The sequence below is a fragment of the Chlamydotis macqueenii genome, chromosome 16 (genome assembly GCF_036417535.1).
Source record: "Chlamydotis macqueenii isolate bChlMac1 chromosome 16, bChlMac1.mat, whole genome shotgun sequence".
Classification (NCBI taxonomy): Eukaryota; Metazoa; Chordata; class Aves; order Otidiformes; family Otididae; genus Chlamydotis; species Chlamydotis macqueenii.
This window is the reverse complement of record NC_141571.1, coordinates 3,163,042-3,179,496: the sequence shown is the minus strand read 5'-3', so window position 1 is coordinate 3,179,496 and position 16,455 is coordinate 3,163,042. Positions and strand designations below refer to the sequence as shown.

Here is a 16,455-nt window from a genome sequence, read left to right as displayed (position 1 = left end):
GCTCTTCACACGACCTTTAGCCTCCTTGTAGCCTAGGTGAGTGGGCTTAGGGTGCTGCTGGCTTCTGCAATCTTTGGGAGAGTGTATCAATCTTCTATTTTCTTATCCTTGCATACAGAATAACACATCTAGAAAGGAGAAACAGAGATATAAAGGCTCCCAGACCTTACTGGAACTTTGCTTAAACAAAAGAATAACTGCCTATGGTTCCTCTTCTGGTCCTAGAACAAACATGACATGCAAAGATAAAAATGGAGAAGGTGTTTGTGGTTTTTGTTTGTGTTCTTTTATTTTGAATCTAATAAAGGATTTAGGGGCTTGTAGCTGTGATACTTGTTGCAATAAATTTTTCTGAAAGGAAAAAACTTTAGAGCATGTTTAAAAAAAACACCACCACTACCCTCCCCCCTCAAAAAAAAAAACGCAGCCCAAAAAAACCCCAAAAAATAAAACAAACAAAAAAATAAACAAAAAAAAAAAACCAAACCAAACCAAAACCCCCAACCCAAAACAAAAGGTCTGGAGCACTTCTGGAGGTTTCCTGTTAGGAAACTGGAAATAATTTTTGGACAGCAGCCTTCCAGAGAGGATACAGATTGTCAAACACTGGTTTGGTGTAAATGTGCTGCTGGGGCCAAATGTGACAAGACCACACCTGCTGCTGCACCTCAATCTGGTGGCTGTTCCTCGCCGTGGAGGGCTTCATTCCGGCATGTGCCACCCCAGAGTCAAAAATGAAGCCAGATGAAGCTGTGTTTCAGTTGCATTTCTGCAGTAAATGTCTGTGCCTCTTCTGTTTACAGACAAAATCTTGCCTTAAACTGCTAAGAACAAAGTGCTCTGTCTCCAGAATCCAGACCAGCGCTGTGCTTTGTTTTTGTGTCTAGATACCTTTGCAGGTATCAGTCTTCCATTTCTGCCACATGCACTGATGCTGTGATGAGGATGCTGGCAGTTAACGTACAGACTTTCAGAAGCGCTTAATCACAGCCAGCCTTACCCGGTGCTCCTGTTCCCCAGTTAGTGCTGCGGAGGGATTACTTCCGCAGGGAAATTGGAGTAAGCTCCGCAGCAGCGACAAGAGTTTGGTTTATGCTCACAGCATTACCCAGGCTCAGCACAGCTCCTCTCCCAGATGGGGATTCTCCATGGTGAAAGGGGTCACCCCACACAGCCCCAAAAATCCGAGAGGCTTTCTGGAGTGCATTCTCGGTAATCTGTGTCGTCTCCCCATTGCGTGTGCTGAGAGTGGAGCGACAGATTGGTGGTCTTGGCGGATATTAAGTATTTTGGAAGCATGGCTGGACAGTACAATGCTCTGCTTCTGGAAATCAGGCAGATTAGGTGCACCCAACCTAGGTAATAAAATACATCAAATGTATCACAGAAAGTGTTGCTGCTTCTGGTGGGTTTTGTGAAATCTTCCCGCCTGGGAGAAGGTTTACAGAACTGGCTGCATGTGCCTGAGCGCTTTAGAGCAGCGTTTCTCATACCACCAAACGCGAACATCTCTGCTTTGTGGGGACTCTGAGCTGCGTGGGGAGTGCAAGAGTGGGAGTGGTGGGAGCATCAATAGAAACCTGGTATTAAAACAAGGAGTAAAGGGAGTAGCTGCTGTAGCTCAGAAGCATCCAGGTTAGGTGCTTTCCTGATTTCTTTGGTGGAATTCTTTCTCTCCCCAGTTCTGGCGCAGTCACCAACCAGTATGTTCAGTGCTGTGTCCATAGTGCAAACAGCTGCTGTGTTCGGATGCTCGTGTGTAAGTGCAACCTGGGACAGGAGGGACTCGTAGATTGTCCTCAGGCGTAGCTCCCTGGCTTTTCTCCGTTGGTGGATGGAGTCTCCGTCTTCAGCTGTGGGCTGTTTAGAGCAAGGCCATGCTGGACTCAGAATTAACTGATATTCTGTAATTACTCTGATTGTCCTGCTGTAGGTTTAGTTGCACATAGATATGAAGATGGTGCTACCCCAGGGCAGCATGGTGATGCCTGCTTAAGGGTTTGGAGATTCTTGGTTTGGCCTGAGGGGCTGGAAAACACAGGGATTGTGGTCTGAAGCTTGTTTCCAAAGGCTATATGTGTGTGTGTGTGCTGAGACCTGGCATCCACCAGTTTTCTCCTGTCATATCTCAAGGTTCTTCTGCCCCAAGTGTTTCTGTAAATGGCTTGTACTTGTGTGCTGCATCCTACGTCCTCTTTTCTACCAGAGAAATCTCTGAGATAGTTACCAGGTGAGTGGTTGTGCCAAAGGGATGAACTAATCGTGTGAGAGCAGCAAAATACCTTCTTCAGGCAGATATTGTCCAGAGGGCTTCCAATGTGCGGGGGGTGTTTTGCTGGATGCCGTGAGTCAGGGCTTTGAGTGCCTCGTCACTCAGGCAGCTGGCAGGCACAGTTGCTTGAAATTGTTTTTCCTTTCGGAGGGCTGACTCGGAAGCAGAGCTTGACTCATCCCTGCCAGGTACGCACGCTGGTTTGCAGGGAGATTCCAGGAAGGATGGTTGGTTTGATGTTTTGGAGGTCTCGAGTCCCGTTCCTGCTCTGCAGAGCCTTTTCTGTTGTAGGATGCAAGGCAGGAGCAGAGAGTCAGCAAGTGCTTGCAGCCCAGTTGCTTTTCACAGGGCAGCGAAGGAAGGGGACAGATATTAAAGGCTGGTGGCCACTCGGTTACACAACGCCTGTGGTTTTGCCCGTTCAGAAGCACCCCTGGACTTGTGCCTCCGTGGGAGGGCGTTCAGCATTATTGAAGATTTTCACTGGAAGTAGCTTTTATTGAGCTCAAATAACCTGTAATCCTGCTCCTGTAGCCAGAATGGGACTTCTCTCCACTGTTAAGCCACGTCTGTAAAGAAAGAAGGCTCTTGGGCAGCGCTTGTGGGGTTGCTCTGTGGCTGAGCAGTAAGGAGAGGGGTTGTGCAAGCTCTCCTGCTTGGGAACGCACACCAGCAGCAGCCTTGAATCGGGGGAGCAGCTCTCACTTGGGTCGTGTCAGAGCTGTTTGGTCCCAGCCTTTCGCTCTGAAACCCTTGGTAGCTGCCGCTGGCAGGGATACAGCATTGATCTATAAAAATACGAGGGAATATCCAGGAAGTATTTGACCAGATAAACAAGCTGGATGTCGGTAAGTGCCCAGGATTAGATGGCATGCGCCCCAGAGGGCTGCAGGAACTTGAATGTGAAATCACAGAGCTGCTGGCCGGGGCGTGCTGCGTGTTGTTACAAAGAGCTGCCGTGCCAAGGACTGGGAGGTTGCCAGCCCCGCTCCGTTTAGAGAGGGCAATAGAGGGGGTCCTGGGAACTGATAAATCCAGCGTGCATCCCTGGAGATACGGTGGAATCCAGTCACTGTGGGCATGGGCCAGTCTGCTGGGAAAGGTGATGGAGCTGCTGTGAGGTGAAGGCTGGCAGACCTGCCCCAGTGCAAGGCAGGCGGCACTGAGCACACGGATGTGGCTGTTGACAGACCGCCTTGGTGAGGTTTCCCACAAAGGCTGGTTCAAGAAAATAATTTAACCATGAATGGAAAGAAAGATCTTTCTATGGAGCTGGTTTAGCTGTACCCTTTGCTTCCTCGCTTTTAATGATCACTTTTCAGGACTAGCAACAGGTTCCCCAAGGATCGATGTTGAAGCTGAACTGCTGATGCTCACGTGCCCTCCACAAACAGCATCTCCTGCTGCTCCTGGAGACAAGACACTGCACCCTGGTTCTGACCCAGCCTGGTATTGTGTTTTAGTCTGAGAGGCTCTTGGCTGAGCTGCTGTGATCATCCCAGTGCCATGTAAATGAGACCCGTGGCGACTTTTATGTCCTTATGTTGTATTTTTGCCTCATGCTGCTTGTTGCTCTGGCAGAGGGTCTGGCTCTGTTGATTCAGCACGAGGGATTGAATAATTTTTCACAACACTCCTCCATTAAAATGTTGGCTAATAGTGTGTCCAAAGCTGCCTTTCTGCGTGGTTCTGTGTTTGTGGTTGCCCAATATCTACCTGGGGAAGTCGCGAGGGGTGTGCGTGCACAGACAATAGCTCCTGGATTTTCTCACCTCTGTGAAACTTGTAATGCTGGCAGATATTGCAGGCGCCTTGATATGTTTTAAGAATAATTTGCTTACTGTTGGGAGGGGCACCGCGGTTATGCAATGATGTTGTATTGTGAATGTTGGCAAGGGAGTCGAAACTTGGGGTGGATAAGTGGAGTTCATGGCCAGAGAGGGCGGTGAACTCCTGTATGCATTCAGGGTATGGAACATCAGAGCCTTCAGTTTGCTCATCGAACTATAAAACCTGATTATTTTATTTTAGCTGTGTGAATGGCTTGTGTGTTCTGCCCTGGCATCATGGTGTGAATGGAGCTGAAGTGGACAAGGACTCGGGCTCAGTGTGGATGAGATTTGCTCCAAGAAGTGGTGTTTACAGGGGACAAAGTGATCAGGCTTTGCCAAAAGAGGTGCGAGTGGGTGCTTGTTCCAAGCATGGCGTTTTTCCTGTGGGTAGCTGCATCTGTTGTGCCCAGAGCTGTTAGACCGCGGTACTGATTGCCACTGCTTTGAGAAGACCTCTTGACCCCACTGGCGCGATGAGCTTGCCATTTCCTCCTGCGCGCAGCCCTGCGTCACAGCCGTTGTGCACAGCTGGAGCAGGGTTTCAGTTCTCTCTTTGCATTTCTGCACGTTGCTGGTTGTAAGTGTCGAAATGTGGTGTGATATGAAACCGCGAGTGCTGGCAGTTCTCTGTAAATTCAAAGCCTATCGTTTTTGCAGGCATCACCTTCAGCAGAATCCCTCAAGAAAGTCCATGGCCTTGCTGGTTACTTTTTCCCACCTGTGTACCTGATAGAGAAGCATGTTTTGCATTCTGGGGAGATCTTACAGCGGCCTTCCAGTACCTAAAGGGGGCTACAGAAAAGATGGGGAAAAACTCTTCAGCAGGGCCTGTTGTGACAGGACAAGGAGTCATGGTTTCAAAATAGACGGAGCTGGATTTAGATTAGATATTAGGAAAAAATTTGTTATGCTAAGGGTGGTGGAGCACTGGCCCAGGTTGCCCAGAGGTGGTGGAAGCCCCATCCCTGGAAACGTTCCAGGCCAGGCTGGATGAGGCTCTGAGCAACCTGATCTGGTTGGAGATGTCCCTGCCCCTTGCAGGGGGGTTGGACTGGATGTCCTTGAAAGGTGCTTCCCACCCAAACCATTCTGTGATTCCTGTTGTCACTCTTTATCTTCTAAGAGATGCTCCGTGTGTAGAATGAGATGACATCCAGCAGGTGACATCTGGCCATCACCTGTAGAGGTTACGGAGGCGTGAAGTTGAAACATCCACCAAAACTCTGATTAAAAGTTTAATTTCCTGTCACAGCCTTGATGGATATTGTTCGAGCCTCCAGTGAAATCAACTTGCCTGGCTTTCAGTGTTTCTAGAAGGTCTTGAAAATTTGGTAATGTGCTCCATCCAGAGATGCAGTATTTCCCAAAATGGGGAGTTTCCCGGCTGCAAGCGGCTCGTTGTCTGTTTTACTTATAGGAGCTTCAGCCAGGATACGTTTCATGGCCTGACTGCAAATTGTTTCAACAAGAAATCAGCTGTGTTGTGCTGGAAATAAGCTCTCCTCCGGTTGGGCGGGTAAAAATAGTGGGTGCTGCTCTGAAAGTATTACTTATGGTAAACATCTAAGATGTTTCCTCTTGTTTCAAGCTCTCACATTCTTCTACAGCGTTCTGTGCTTTGGCTCGCAGAGTTAGAAGTGCTGGTGGAGGTCAGCCAAACTTGGTGACCTACTGCAGAAGTCTTGCATGTGAGCGCTGTTGCAACATTATGTAATCATTTTGTTTAAAAAAAGACTTTAATTTTTTTTTGTTGTTTAAATATCTTAAACTTTCCTCTAAATGAAATGGGTGAAAAACTGTCATTTTTCTTCATTGGCTGTTCTCTTGTGTTGTAAAATACTTAAGAAAGTTATCACGTAATTAGAGTTGCTGCATATCATCTCGACTTGATGGTCACTAATATCAAGCGAGTAGGAAAAATGTGAAGCCACAGAGGAGCAGAATTGCAGAATCATGGAAAGGTTTTGCTTGGAAGGGACTGTTAAAGTCCACCCAGCCCAACCCCCCTGCAAGGAGCAGGGACATCTCCAACCAGATCAGGTTGCTCAGAGCCGCGGCCAACCTGGCCTGGAACATTTCCAGGGATGGGGCATCCACCACCTCTCTGGGAAACCTGAATTCTCCTTGCTGCTGAGCAGATACCTGGCAGTGCAGAACGGCTGCTGACAGCATCACCGGGGTGTTTCCATGTGGCCTGTGTTACTTGTAAAGTGCCTTATTTTGTCAGATGTGGCAAAATAATGGTAGATTTCCCTTGAAGAGGAGCTTGCCGACCGCTGTCAATCCTATCTTGTCTAAAATTGTTACCCTGAAATGTTCTGGCTCTCAGGTGTGACTTCAGGCTGTAGACGCTCCATCGCGTCGACTCTACTCGCAACGTAAGGTTGGCTGATGAACCAGCAGCAGCGTAAGCCGGGAGGTGTTGGTTCTTTTAGGGATGTCTGAGCATCCCACAGCCTAGAGAAGGGCGCCTGAAGTAGATTTTAGGGCATAGCTTGGCAGGTGAGTGGGAAAATTGGAGGGAATTCTGCAGGGTCAATAAACAAGGGATTTTGGAGCAGTGTCCACCTCCAGCTGGGCTCCGTGCTGGAGGCTTCACTCAGGGTACGGTGAAGTGACCAGCCGTTGGACTGCACAAGATAAATATTTCTGCAGATGCCTCTGGTGCCTGCTTAGGTTCTGAAAGGCTGCAAATAGGAGTAGCTGAGAATGTATTTAGTGAGAAGGAAGGACAGAGATTGATGTGGTTTTTCCTCTGGGTGACTAGCAACAACGCAGGGTGTTTGGTGCTTTCTTTGTAGGCTGCATTTCCATCCGGCTGTTTTTAAAGGTGATCAGAAGACTGATTCCCCGATCATCGGGCAGATGGTGGCCCAGTGTCCCGTTAGAAATACGCACCGTTTTGGCTGTTTTGTAAAAGACAGGCACGGTAATGCCTGGTTTTGAGCCAGTTGGCCTGGAGAGGGCGGGTGTTGGGGGCTGGACGCAGTGCATCATGCTCTGCAGAGCACGGGGCTCCTCCTTTGGCATGGCACAGCACTGTTTGCCGGCCTGGTTTGGGTTTCTTTACAGCCGTAGGAACCTGGTCACGATGAACTTCTAGTTGAGATGGTTTGACAGTGGAGCTTTGTCAGGCCCTACCTATGTGTATGGGGGGCACTGGAGAGGAACATCATAGGGTGGTTTTAGTGCAGGTCTAAGAGTTAACTGTATGGTTTTAGAAAGTTAAATTGATGAGATTTTTCTTTTCCTTGGAATTTCTGTTGCCAGGTTTACTCAACAGTGTTCTCTCAGTGCTGCCAAATATTTCTGAGCACACTGGGAGAGCCTTTTCACCAGCCCCTCCCAGGCTACGCTCCTTCGTTACACAACTTCTTCTTTCTTGATCCTTGTCGTGATGCAACAGGATTTGAGCATGACTGCAGGGATGGCAGGGGCTGAGCTTGCTGGTAAACTTTTTACTTGGAAAACCACTCAGCCTTTCCAGAATTCCTTTGGACGTTTGCTGCCGTGCGGCACTGTGGTGAGAGATAGGTGACGTTAAGCCTGGGAGGGCTGGGCAGTCTGTCCCGTTATTATGAAATGTTCTCATGAAGGTTTTTTGCAAACCTGTTTGAGGGCTCTCTCTACTTGAGTGACGTTCCTGTGTCAGATGGGATAAGCAAGGCTGGGGGTGGAGGGAGAAATCATATTCTATTCAGTTTTGGCGGCTGTTGTTCCCAAACTACCAAGCTGTCTCCAGCCAGACCCTCCTTCAGGCTGCAGGTTTCCTGGGTCTTCTGAGAAGAGCCAAGGCCAAATGGCAGCAGCAGGTTTGTGAGCAGCTGATGGCCGTGGTAGCTGAGCACGCAGTCCGTGCGTGCTAGTGCAGGTGTCGGACAGGCCCGGGGCTCTCGCTGCCCATGCGGCACACGCGTGAGCCCATTCCCCAGATGGCAGGGGCTCATCCCTGCCAAGCTCTGCCTGGCATTTGGGCTGCTCTAATTCTGGACACCGGCTGGGTCGGGAAGCTATGAGCCAGTCTGGCCGCCCCCAGCGACCTTGCACGTGAGGAGGTGCTGCTCTGCAGGAGCCTGCGGTAGAGGAAGGCTCCTTCCTTTTCGCCCCGTACCGTGCTCTGGGGACAGGCTGCTGGTGGAGCCAGAGCTGGAGAACTTGCTGTCTCCATCCCGTGCTTCTCATGGACCAGCTTAGGTCCCATGCTCAGGAGAGATGTGGGGCTCTGAGCATGTCCCCATCGCTACTTTACGGGAGACTTTCTGTGGTTCCCCGCTGTGCAAATTCTTCCTGTGACGTTGCATCATCTGGGAGAGGGTTCTTTCCCTCTTCCAACACTTTCTTCAAACTGGGAATCCATGCTTTCTTAAGGGTGAAGCTAAAACACAAAGCCTTTTTCCTGCACTAAGCAAAAATGCTCTGTGGGCTGCTGTCACCTCTCTGCCAGCTGGGGAGTGAAACCTGGTGGCTTTGACTTGGTTTGCTTTGCTCTGAACACTTACCTTCCAGGTGTCCCACACCCCAGCTGCGATGGGGAACTTGCTTAAGGTTAACCCATTAACTTTGGGTTAATGCTTTTCTTTGAGGGTGATGTGGTCACAGGAGCTTAGAGGAGAGACTTAGGTGATCTTCAGCCCCTTTGGTCCTCAGTGGGGACATTTACAGGGGTCAGACAGGCTTTGGCTTTGTGTCCTGGTTTGCTTTGCTCGGTGATTTTTCTGTGTCTGACTGAGGATCTGCAGGTGGCCTGGCAGATCTTGAACACTTGTAACACTTCATTTGCTCGGCTTAATTTCATCATTTTCTCCTGTACACCAGCTTCTCTCAGTGGTGTTATAACCCTTGTAAACCACAATTATCATCGGCAATTACCTTGAAAACCATAATTCCCACTCATGCAGCCTGTGCTTCCTGCTGCTCCCTACAAATGTTGAGGCAGCATTGCACAGGGAAGCTGTGTTCATCCATCACTCAAAACAGGTTATGCAAATAATTTTTATTTAGGAATCTAGTGAAAGAGAGAAACCCAGCAGTGTTGCTGATTCATTTTCAGGTCAGCTTTGCTTGGTACGTTTGGGTGCTCTGGGAAGCGTGCATCCCCTTGGCCACCAAGCTGTAGCAGGTTGAGAAGTTGCTGTCCCTCCGTCCTTCCCGTTGTCCTACGGTGGAGGTGGGCTTGGCTCGCTAGGATGGGCAGCGTAAGGCTCGCTTGATTATGTGATGAGCAGTTGAAGCAGATCAGTGCTTTGAAAAGTCCTGGAGTCAGCCCTCATGCTTGGCAGAGCACAGCAACTTCTTAACCTGCTTTGGTACAAATATCCAGGGGTGCATCTGGCCACCGCTTCCCTCTCCCAGCCTGCTGCTCCGCATCCCTGACTGTTCCACAGGGTCAACGCTTGAGTTAATGTGGCTCTGAAGAAATCCCTGCCATTCCTACAAACCGCTACACGATGTACGTACAATACTAAATCTTTTGCTAGCCTACGTGGTCTGAGTGGGAAGCTTAACCTTGGGTTAGCTACGTGGACACCAGGTGAAATGGTTCTGTGGCTCCGCATCTCCAGGGTCAATCTCCCAGCTGAGTGGGCAGTCAGTCCGTGAGCCTCCTGTAAGCGTGGTTATCCCACGAAGGTGACGAGTGTTCAGGTTTCCCACCTGAAGTTTTCTTTCTCCGCTGCCCAGAGTGACTTCGTGTGATCATTTCTTGCTGAGACGCTGGTGGGGCCACCAAAGCCATGGGGCTTGTGTGCGCCACGGTGCCTTTTGAGAAGCGGAGAGCCTGTTATTTTAACTGCTGGCAGAAGGGAGCACTACGGTAAGTGCTCTGCAAAGCCTGTGCTGCTCTCAGTATGTTGACAGGGATCTATTTTGCACAGAGCTGGGCACTACCGTCCTGCACACCGCGGTGGTGGTGGTCCCTGGTGCCCTCGGGCTGGCTGGTCCTGGCAGTGATTGGCTGCAGGCAGTTAGAAAGCTGTCATCTTCGCATGAAACCTGATTTTTTCAACAAAACACTGATTTCTAGGAGAAAGCCTGCCTCGGAAGGTTCCCGGTTGCACATCTGTCGCTTCTCTGTGCACATCTGGGCTTCTCGAGTGCTAAAATACTCAAATACATTCCTGCTGTGACCCAGATGATACTGTGAAATTTGGGATTTCTAGCTGCTAGATGCAGGACTCTGTTTGAGGAAGATGAGGAAAACATCAGGCTCAAACTGCATTTCCCAATATATTTCATCTAATGGTGTGTCTGGGAGGTTTGGGGAGCTGAAAATTGGTTTTTCCTTTCGGAAGAAGGCTTGCTGTTAGATCAAAGATTGCACGCCAGCAATGGCAGCAGTGCCACTGCCAGCTATTTTCATCGCCAGCTCTCAAAAAAGGATCTATTTGGGGGATGTTGGGCTGCATGCTGTAGTAGGTATGGAGGTGAGCACCACGGTAATGTTTTCAGAAGTGTGAGGTTTTAAATTTTATTTTGATTTCTTTTTCAGTTTAATTTGGACAAGCGAGCCTGTAGGAGAGGCTCAGGCCTGACAGCTCTTGCTTGTATCCGACGGGCACCGAAGGGAAGATGCTGCTCGCAGAACTTTGCTGTCGGGAGTTTGCAGGCTTGCTTCTGACGCAGAGTACTCGGTAGCATGCAAGTGGGCATTCCTTTAAATGCCCCTTCTAAAATACATAACTCTCTGGGCTTTTGTGCCGGAGAAGAGGACGGAGCAATCGCTGAGTGCTGCTGTCATCCGCTGAGTGTAGCTGTGGGCACTCCGGACTATTTTCAGACACAGGGAGACTTAAAGCAATTGCCTGTTCTTGAGAGACTGCTCGGAGGCCTTTGCTGGAGACGTGGTGAAAGGAGACATTTTGTCTGTAGAAACGTGGACGTGACTCATTTCCCATTAAGCGCAAAATTGTCTTAAAATCTGAAGCCTGAGGTTTCCCCTACTGATGCTAGCGGAGCTCTTTCGCAGTCACGCGAATAAATGGAAGGGACCTCTGAAAATCCCTGCAAAAGTTGTAATTTCTCTTTGACTTTGCTCTGCGTTTCTCCTGCAGCGCCCTGTGTGCGCTGGCTTTGAAGACAGGCCTAGATGCATTCCTCGGCCTGAATTTGCCTCCCAAAGCCTGACGAGGAGGAGGACGTGGTGTATTTGAGATGCACTTCTTGTGTGCAGGGAGGGCAGGGATGTCTGAGCAGTGCCTCACACCAGTTGCTCCGGGCAGGTCCGTGTCCCTCACAGGTACCGTGTGCGGGAGGCAGCGTAGCTCTGCCCATAGAGGGTACGCAGGGCTGCTTACCCGAGAAGCTGCAGTTTGGTGTGGCCTGGCTGCCATCTCCCCCCTCCACTCAGGATGGCAGGGCTTCTGTTGAAGGCTTCCCAGGTTTTGCACGCAGAGCAAAGCTTTCCTCTCCCTGTGTAGGCAGGTATTGCACCTCCGAGTTCCTGGGCAAACCTGATTTCCCGCGCACGAGGAACCAGTGTGCTTTCTGCTGTGTCCTTGGCTACGTCTGCCGCCAGCCAAAACAGCGCTTCGCCTACGGCGCCCAGCGAGCCCCCAGACAGCACGCACACAGACCCCAGCGCAGAGATCTTCGGGTGAGGGATTAGTGGGCTGGGATACTCCGGCTTGCATTGGGAAGCATTGTAATTGTCTTTAAGAGATCTTTTCGTAGCAAGGCTCATCGCTGCGGGACAGAGCTGCACAGGCAGTGATATAGCACATCTGGACCCAAGCAGGTTTGTACGGTGCGAGCTGTGACGTTGCTGCGCTTGCGGTGGAGATGCACCAAGGAAAACCTCTGCATGGTGAGGGAGAGCAGCCAGATGCAACAGAAGGTGCTCTTCCTTTGAGCCAGATCAGTTACCGCTGCTCGGTCCAGCACTGAAATCAGCTCTTGGATCCTTGAGCCTCAAGTAATAACATCAAAAAGGAAACTCACTGGTTTCCTGGTTTCTCTTAAATAGCTGAGAGCCCTGCTGTAAGGGATCTCATCTGAGGGTTTCACATGTCATTTAGCTCAAAGTGATGCTTTTGGTTATGCCGGGGAAAGGAGAGGATGCCAGGGCTGAGCCACCTGCGCTTGGACGCTGGTTCTCATTCCCACACGGTGGGGCTCTCCCAACTCTTACACAGTTTCCGCCAGGATTGCGTCTGCCATTGGAGTGCGTGGTCGCTATTTCCTGATGCAGAATGGCGTAGAGTGATCTGAGAAATGAGGGTGTTTCTTTGTGCATGTATGTGTCACAGGAGCCTGCCTTCTGTTGGTGTTGCTGGGGGAAGGGGGAGCAGCGGTTAATTTTAGCTGGAAGTCAGTACATACTTTTTGCGTGCTCTGGACTGTTTGAGATGGTAAAGAAGTGAGGTTTCTGTTCCCGAGTTAGACGTAGCCTGGCTGCAGTCCTAAGGGGGGACGCGGCGTGGAAGTGCTTCCCGGCTTCTCCCCAGCACTGGTGGTGTTTTTTATTTGGCTGCACGCTTTTCCAGGGGGACTGTCAGCTGGGAGTGATACCCCTGTTCTTTCCTGGATCACTGATGTTTCTGTGCTGGCTGCCTTGGGGAGAGAGCTGGGAAAGCGTCTCCTTCCTTCCCAGTTGTGGGAAACCGCTGCTCTGCCGAGCATGAAGTCATTTCAGATTCTCCATTAATCTCCTCATCCATTGGGAGTGCCACCTTGTTTGCATGGCTGAAGCGTTGTGTCACATTAAAATCAGCTGGTTTTTACTTTGGCAGCAAACCGTTTCCCCAGGGATGTGGTTTCCCCGTTCCGTCTCCGGGTGCAGCTCTTGGCTTTTCTTCCCATCGGTGTGGCTGATGGTAAGGTCCCGCTGAACTGGCCCCTGAGCTGCTGGAGCCCAGAGCTGCTTCACAGAGGAGCACAGAGAGCACAGCGCAGAGCAGGCGCGGCTCTGAACAAATATACACGGGTATATTTATATATGACCTTGGAGAATAAGACAGCCCTTGGCATCCCACCCCAGTCCATCAGGTGGTAGGTATTTCAGGGCTGGGTGTTGCTGCACGACAACGCTGGGCAATGTTTCATGCAGACACAGCTGCAGGCAAAACTGCATGTGAGGAGGGGTGCCATGCCATAAATCCCAGCTTGCTCTTGAGCCTGTGCGCCCTCAGCTTTGATTCTGTTGGACCTCAGAAAGCCAACCACATCCTGGGCTGCATCAAGAGAAGCATGGCCAGCAGGTCGAGGGAGGTGATTCTCCCCATCTACTCTGCTCTTGTGAGACCCCACCTGCAGCCTTGGATCCAGTTCTGGAGCCCCAACATAAGAAGGACATTGGACCAGTTGGAGAGGGTCCAGAGGAGGCCATGAAGATGATCAGAGGGCTGGAGCAGCTCTGCTGTGAGGCCCGGCTGAGAGAGTTGGGGCTGTTCAGCCTGGAGAAGAGGAGGCTCCAAGGAGACCTTAGAGCAGCCTTCCAGTGCCTGAAGGGGGCTGCAGGAAAGATGGGGAGAAACTCTTCAGCAGGGCCTGGTGTGACAGGACAAGGGGTGATGGTTTCAAAATAGAGGGAGGTAGATTTAGATTGGATATTAGGAAAAAATTTTTTACACTGAGGGTGGTGGAGCAGTGGCCCAGGTTGCCCAGAGAGGTGGTGGATGCCCCATCCCTGGAAACATTCCAGGCCAGGTTGGACAGGGCTCTGAGCAACCTGATGGGGTTGGACTGGATGGCCTTGAAAGATCCCTTCCCACCCAAACCATTCTGTGATTCTATGACTCTTCTTGCCTCTCAGAAAGTACCGTGTATTTCCACTACGTGCATTCAATTGCTTTCAGGTGTAGCGATCTACACAGGGATGGAGATTTTGGACTCAATTTTCCTACTATTGGAAAACTTTAGTCCAAGATTGGATTTCTGGGGTTTGGTTACTCTGTGCCCAGAAGGGCAGATGAGGGCGTGTTGTCCAGGGCGGTAAGTACCTCTGGATTTGCAGCGTCACCATTACCTTGTAATGCTTGTATTGTAACCAATATTACCTTGCTTTTCCAGGGAAGGCAATGAACCTGGGGATTCCGCAAAAATCACATACAGCGAGTTGCTACACAAAGTCTGTCAGTTCGCCAACGTCCTCCGCGGCCAAGGTGCGTGAGTGAAGCAACAGTAGCATTGGATACTGGGAAGGGTTTTGGTGATTGGGTTCATTTTTTTGCATGGTTGCCAGTCTGTTGAGTAATTCTGTGCAAAAGGCTTCGCTTCTCTGTCTGCTCCCACAGCTGTAAAGCAGGGTGGATGCAGATTTGCCCCAGCAAGCTTTCAGAGATTCATCTCTGTCTCCATCTGTGAAGCTAATCAATGCTGGTTGTGCCAGCTGTACAAGGAAGAAATCTGTGCTCAAAATTTCCTGCTCTGGGGTTCTCCAGTAGCAGCAGTCAATGATTGAATTTCTGCCTCCTTCAAGGGCCGTGTCTGATGAGAACACGGAGTGTTCATCACAGTCGTCTCACAAGAGCCATGGGGCTTGAGAGGCAAAACGCAAGGCGGGTTCAGCTCTAACTCCAGCTGAAGTTTCACTGTGTGCATAGAAATGTTGATTTTAAAAGCATTCTTTTTTCTGTCCTGTTCTTTTGACATGTGATGTGTTCATTTTGGCAAATGCCCTGTTCATTTTCCCTCACAGGTGTGAAAAAAGGAGACCGGGTTTCCATCTACATGCCGATGATCCTGGAGCTGATTGTAGCCATGCTGGCCTGCGCCAGGATCGGAGCTCTGCACTCCATTGTGGTAGGAACAAGTTTTCAGTTCTGAGCTATTGGCAGGGAGCAGCTCTTGTTTTCAGGAGAGTGAGGGAGAGGAGAGAAAAAGATGGGTGCTAACCGTGAGATGGATAGAAACTAAATTTCCTAGCCGTCTTCTGTATTAACTGCAGAATGAGCTCCTGTAGCTCTCTCCATCAGTGCCTGGTGGTATCATTCACCATGGGTGAACTGCACAATTGCTGCTGTTGGTTTTTTTGGGTTGTTTTTTTTTTTTTTTTTGTGTGCGTGTGTCCTTGCTGACTTGGCTATGTGATCTTTTCAGTTTGCAGGTTTCTCTGCAGACTCTCTCTGTGAGCGGATTCTCAACTGCGGTTGTTCCCTCCTCGTCACGGCAGGTGAAACATGCTTCTGTGCCCCTGAGCCATTACTGTTGCGGGTGTGGAAGCTCTTTATTTGAAAAGCCAAACGCACTTGGAATTGGAAGAGGAAAGGGTAGTGCTCCAGCTGAGCTGCTGCAAGGCGGATGCCCTGCTTGTAGCTGTGCTTGAGTCCTGGTTTCCACTTTGAGCGTACAGTGAAGCATCAAAACAGCCTGCCCACTTTGTCCTGTAAAGTATGATGTCACCAGCTGCTAATTAGATGTTTCCAAACGCTTCTCATCCATGTTCCCCTTTGAAATCAGCCAGATGTTTGCAAGATGTATCATTTATGAGGCAATCCTAAAATGAGAACTCCCTCCCTTCCCAATTTCAAGGAAATTTCTGTTGCGACTGTTGCCTTGTAAAGCAAGGGATCGAGAGAGGGGCAGTGTTTGCATGTAAGCCCACTGCATTTCCCCAACTGTTTTTTCCAATAGTGCAAAAGCCAATGTTTTTATTAATAGGTCCAGGGTGTGGAAAGGACCCACTAAACTTTTCAATCTGTGTTCTGGCCGCGTCGGATTATTCCCCACAGAATATTCCCAAGAGACTTGTCAGGTCAAATTGGAACCCTTCCCAGGGAAGGAATTTCGTCATTTCTCTTGGCATCTGTTTCTCTAGGCTAAAAGGGCATATTAGGAAACCTTTCCCATCAGCTGCATGTCTGCTTTCCCTTCCTCTAATGCATGAGCTCTGCTCTGCCCTCCTGAAATTGCTTGTTGCTTCCAGCTGTTCCAGGCTGCCTTGGCTGCGAAGCCCTTCTAATGTTTTCCATACCGTTTTGCAGATGCCTTTTATCGAGGAGACAAGCTGATCAACTTGAAGCAGATTGCAGATGAAGCCCTCCAGAAATGTAAAGACAAGTAAGTTTGGATTCCCTTTGCTGTTGGAATCTGCTCCTGCACAAATGGAAGTTTTCATAGGTGGGCAGACTCCGCTGCAGGTCAGACATGAGCTGCACTGCATTCATGAGCCTTTCAGAAGTCATGCTTCAACTCCCTCATCTTAAAAATAGTTTCTTTTAACTTTCCTCTTGCCTATTCTGACCTGAAGAGCCACATATTAGATGGGAAGATTTGCTGGAAGCAGAATGATCCACCATCGTTATGGCCCGTGGCAGATCTCCCAGTTCCATAGCAGCAGCTCTTGGAGTGGGAGGGGATAATGCACCACCATACCAGTTATGCACAGTTGGACACAGTGCCGTGGGGCACGTCAAG

At 49.8% G+C, this 16,455-nt stretch overlaps 1 protein-coding gene across 2 annotated transcripts in view; it reads left to right on the top strand.

Annotated features, from left to right (window-relative positions):
* ACSS2 (acyl-CoA synthetase short chain family member 2) overlaps positions 1-16,455 on the top strand; it is a 32,697-nt gene that overhangs the window by 3,707 nt on the left and 12,535 nt on the right. For both annotated transcript variants that reach the window (XM_086760690.1, XM_086760689.1), the window contains exons 3-6: positions 14,110-14,201; positions 14,738-14,841; positions 15,139-15,211; positions 16,023-16,098. In XM_086760690.1, coding sequence (XP_086616816.1) covers positions 14,110-14,201; positions 14,738-14,841; positions 15,139-15,211; positions 16,023-16,098 — 345 coding nt within the window. The remainder of the gene's footprint in view (positions 1-14,109; positions 14,202-14,737; positions 14,842-15,138; positions 15,212-16,022; positions 16,099-16,455) is intronic.